Here is a 4,691-nt window from a genome sequence, read left to right on the forward strand (position 1 = left end):
TGCAATAGTAGAGTAGAATACCAAGCGACTCTCGCTCGGTTTTTAAACCCGTACGTCGACAATCATACCCAGTTGCAAAAGAAATTATATTCAATAATAAGGTATTAGCAACAAATATTATAGGATGCATCCTAATTAGCACACCATGTGGTTGGAATTTTATCGCATGTATAAAGTAACTTAGCTGCAATATTTCTTGCTTCTCGCTATTTGCGTGTAAGTGACGTCATAAAAGAGCCTTGTGATGTATCGGGTGACGCAAGCTTTAAAGTATACAACCGCATGTGGAGGCTGTAGCGGTGTTGCGCATCTGCTTACATCGATAGGTCATTGTCAAATCCCTCTTTTCGTTTTATAGGGCCCAATAGGTCAAACTATCTCTTCTTCCGTTAAACTTTCACCATATTGCAGCCATAGAGCCGTTGATGATTAGGAAATCAAACTAATCAACACAAAAAATTTTGGCCACGGCAGCTCCTATATATATATGCGTGGAACTTCACGAGGATAGAGCCAGAAGATAGTCTACCTAGCAATTCCTAACAGGCGCATCTGAAATATGGCAAAGGAGCAAGAAGTTCAAATTCCCAGAGTGAAACTTGGAACTCAGGGTCTTGAGGTAATTTGCACAAGAAGTACTTCTAGATCACATCGGACTGCGAAAATAAATCAAAATTTTCTGTCGTTAGATGACAATTTCTTGTTTTAGATTCGACTTCCGAGTCCGGGACGAAAAGCAGAAGTTCAGTACAGACAATAGATGCATTTGGTTCTTCTTTTTATAAGGGGGAGATATCGTAATTCTCCAAGGCATATTTTGCGTTCTCTTTGACAAGTTGGCCAAGTTCGGTGCTGTTTCTTGCGGAAATGTGCAAGTTCGTTTGTTCTATTTCTCGGTTTTCTGGTGCTGCAGGTTTCCAAGTTGGGATTTGGCTGCATGGGACTGACAGGAATTTACAACGATCCTGTCTCGGATGAAGTCGGCGTATCAATCATCACCGATGCGTTCGGCAAGGGGATAACGTTCTTCGACACGTCGGATTTCTATGGCCCGAAAACTAATGAAATTCTTGTTGGGAAGGTAACTGTGAACAGAAACATGCGAATTTCAAATCGTTTATAGTTTTAGCTGATAGAAATTTAGTTACATGGTGTGAGGAAAAAGAAGAGAAACTTTAGTGACTTCATTTACAGGCATTGAAGAAGTTGCCTCGCGAGAAGGTGCAGTTAGCTACCAAATTCGGGGCAATGTTGTCCGAGGGATACACTGTGGTGATAAAAGGAACGCCTGAATATGTCCGGTCAAGCTGCGAGGCCAGCCTCAAGCGCCTTGAAGTCGACTACATAGATCTCTATTACGTGCATCGAATCGACACATCGGTCCCAATAGAGGAAACTGTAAGTTTTCCAATGTCAAAGAAAACTGAGTAATTTCTTTGCGCCAACAGACGTTAAACTCATGAGTTTTTCAACAAATTTGCAGATGGAGGAACTGAAGAAGTTGGTGGAAGAGGGAAAAGTGAAGTATATTGGCTTGTCGGAAGCCAGCCCGGACACCATACGGAGAGCGCATGCAGTTCATCCCCTCACTGCCTTACAAATTGAGTGGTCGCTCTGGACTCGTGACATCGAGCAAGATATCGTCCCTCTCTGCAGGTACATTGCTTCCTCTACTCTAATCTCTCAAGACATATGAGTGGAAAAAGTAGAGGAAAACTCTGTCCATCGTCATCCTAGTAGACTCCAAAACTTCATAAATTGGTCCATTTTAATTAGGTATGTCCGATACTTGGATTAAACACCGGCTTCTCGAATTTTCAGGGAGCTTGGGATCAGCATAGTGCCTTATAGCCCTCTCGGTCGCGGGTTCTTTGGTGGCAAGGGAGTAACAGGAACTATGCCTGAGAAAAGCTTTCTGGTATGTGACATGTCGTATTTCTCTGTGTGCGTATCATTTACGTCCAAGCTTCTCCAAGACAATCCTGTTTCCTCATAACTTCTCGTTTTTGATTTCAGGAAAGGCATCCCAGGTTTCAACCGGAGAATTTGGAGAAGAACAAAATCTTTTACACCCGAATCGAGAAGCTAGCAAACAAGCATGGTTGCACCCCGATCCAGCTCGCACTGGCATGGGTGCTCCATCAAGGGGACGATGTCGTGCCGATCCCGGGTGTGTGGCCAATTTTTTGTACCTATTTTTCTCAATTGGAAGCATCGATTGTATGATTATTACATTCCCTTTTTCTACGAAAAACTGGACTGCGATGGCCTGTCCCTTCCCTGAATCCCTATAGAACAGTCTCTAATGACTACTGGCGATGGGCATCCCCACCGTCAGCAGCCCTCGCCTTCCACTTGCTGCTAAAGAGACTAGCAACTGTCTTCTGGTGCCGGTCGCCCGATTTATAAGCTCGTTTCATAATTTCTCTGAATCCATTAACTGTTGGTTCATTGACAGACGCTTCGCATTACGAATTCTCTGAACTTAGGCCTCGGTTTCTGCAGGAACGACCAAGATAAAGAACCTGGACATCAACATCGGTTCCTTGCGAGTGAAGCTCACAGAGGATGATGTGAGAGAGATATCGGATGCTGTGCCGATCGATGAGGTCGCCGGGGGCAGTATTCACGAAGGGTATGCTCGTTACTCGTGGCGGTATGCGGACACGCCCCCGAGAGGCGGGAAATCATCAGCCTAGACTTTCGTTCCGTTTCATGGAGCATTGTTTGGCTCTCTGCATAGTTCTTTTTCCCGTCTGTAACCGAGGTCTGAAATCGATCATGGGATCGATGGAAAAAATAAAAATTAGGGATTGTTAAGTCCCTTAGATCCTAAGTTTGAAGAGATTTTGCTTACGTAAAGTTAAAGTCTACTTACAATGTTCTTTGTTTACCAAATCTTCCTTGCTTGGAATTACTTTGCCTCTGGTTAATTTAATTAGGCTGTCTTGTAAAAAAGAAGTCAAAGATTCGGTCCAATTTATCAGCATTAAAAGAGTAAACTTGTGTGTCTTTAGCCCGAGTCATTATTGCTTGTTTTATTTTGGCAGGCTTTAAGGATCAACCATGGCAATTGTAATATTTTTCATTGAACTCAGGTTCATCTTCTAACTCATATTCTTCCATGGACGCCATGTTTTATGTGTTCGTCAATTAAAAAAATAAGCAAAACCGCTCGATCGAAGCATTTTTGAAATACCGAGAAAAAGGTACCAAATATGGGGGCAAATAGACTTAGCATAGTCAAGTCCCAAATTCCCGGGACTCTTTTTCGTGGAAAAGCGAAACGATCTCTCGTATTTACTTTGCTCCTAATTGGCCTCAAACATATTAGTGGCGACTCAAAATAAAAATTCTACAAAAAAAAAACATAATAAATCAAGTTAACCAACGTCGTGATCGGTAGCCATTGGGACAACTCGTGCCAAAGTGTGCGAATAAAAGCATCAGCTCCCGCTAGGAAATCCGTTTATTGTCTTAGAGGTAAAACGCCTCTTCCTTCGAAGGATCGCGACGCTTGCTGCTGAAAAAAAGAATTTAGAGTCATTACATAAGAGCTTAAGCGCATTATGGTAGAACATACCGCTGTGTATGGATTGAACTTTACGGTTAATTAAATCGGAATTTTGCAACTCGCGCTTCTCATTTTTATTTTTAATCAATAACTTTCAAAACTTTATTACACTCAAATGTTGATACGTAATTCATATATAGCTTTTTATATTGAGTTTTAAATTTTGAACATAAAGTTATAAATTTATTATATTTTTTTTTTTTTATGGGGGGTATACAAACAGAATATATAAAGTTGGCGTTGAAATTCGAAGTCATTTTTCCCTCCCTTTTGACTTGAAACGTGGATGTCCATAAACCATAGGGAGAATTTCAAATAAAGGCCCAAAAGTGACGTCATTTTCTCAAATACGAGCCCCAAGTAAACTTTGTTTCAAATAAGGGTCTGCAGTAGCATAACATGTTTCAAATGAGAGCTTGAAATGGTCATAGAATTTCAAAAAATGGCCTGGCCTAAAGGGCATTTTCGTCATATCTATTTTGATTTTTTGTTTATTTTTTCTCCTCTTTCTTTTTCCTTTTTTTTTAAAACTTTAAAAATAAAGAAACAGCCACACAGGTAGGAGGGCCCGCCTACCAAAGGCGAGTGCCAACATTGGGCGAGGGTCGCCGGTCCTCCCCCGGTTAGGGCTTGGGCCGGTGACCCTAGCTTGAATTCGAGAGAAAGCCCGATGTCGTCGGGATCGCTGACTCTCCCCACCCCCCTTGTGTGTGTCTGTGTGTTTTTCCAGTTTTTCTTAACTTTTTTAAAATTTTTAAGGAAACATAAAAAAGACAAGTCTAATAAAAAAGACAAAAAAATCAAATGAAGGAAAAAGACGAAAATGCCATTGAAATCAAGCTCTTTTTTTAGATTTCATTGTCACCTTAGGTCCTTATTTGAAACAATATTTATTTAGGTTCTTGTTTGAGAAAATACGGACATTTCAGGTTTTTATTTGAAATAAAATTTATTTGGGAGCCTTATTTAGAATTTTTTCAATTATCTATGATAACTAATAAGGAGTTTTTTTTCAATTTAATTTTTTTAAAATAAATATTTACGACTTTGGGCTCGCGAACCCCTTATAAGTCTGCTTACGTATTCGCATGCGTCATGCCCTTAAGCCAAGTCCAAT

The 4,691-nt window shown here is 40.7% G+C and overlaps 1 protein-coding gene across 1 annotated transcript; it reads left to right on the forward strand.

Annotated features, from left to right (window-relative positions):
* Positions 1-531: 531 nt before the first annotated feature.
* LOC115743877 (perakine reductase-like) lies at positions 532-2,799 on the forward strand. Its single transcript, XM_030678861.2, has 7 exons — positions 532-619; positions 914-1,081; positions 1,195-1,398; positions 1,484-1,656; positions 1,822-1,918; positions 2,017-2,170; positions 2,506-2,799. The coding sequence occupies exons 1-7, from the start codon at positions 560-562 to the stop codon at positions 2,697-2,699; spliced, it is 1,050 nt and encodes a 349-aa protein (XP_030534721.1). The 5' UTR covers positions 532-559; the 3' UTR covers positions 2,700-2,799.
* The last annotated feature ends 1,892 nt before the right edge of the window (positions 2,800-4,691 follow it).

Source organism: Rhodamnia argentea, chromosome 1, assembly GCF_020921035.1.
Source record: "Rhodamnia argentea isolate NSW1041297 chromosome 1, ASM2092103v1, whole genome shotgun sequence".
NCBI lineage: Eukaryota > Viridiplantae > Streptophyta > Magnoliopsida > Myrtales > Myrtaceae > Rhodamnia > Rhodamnia argentea.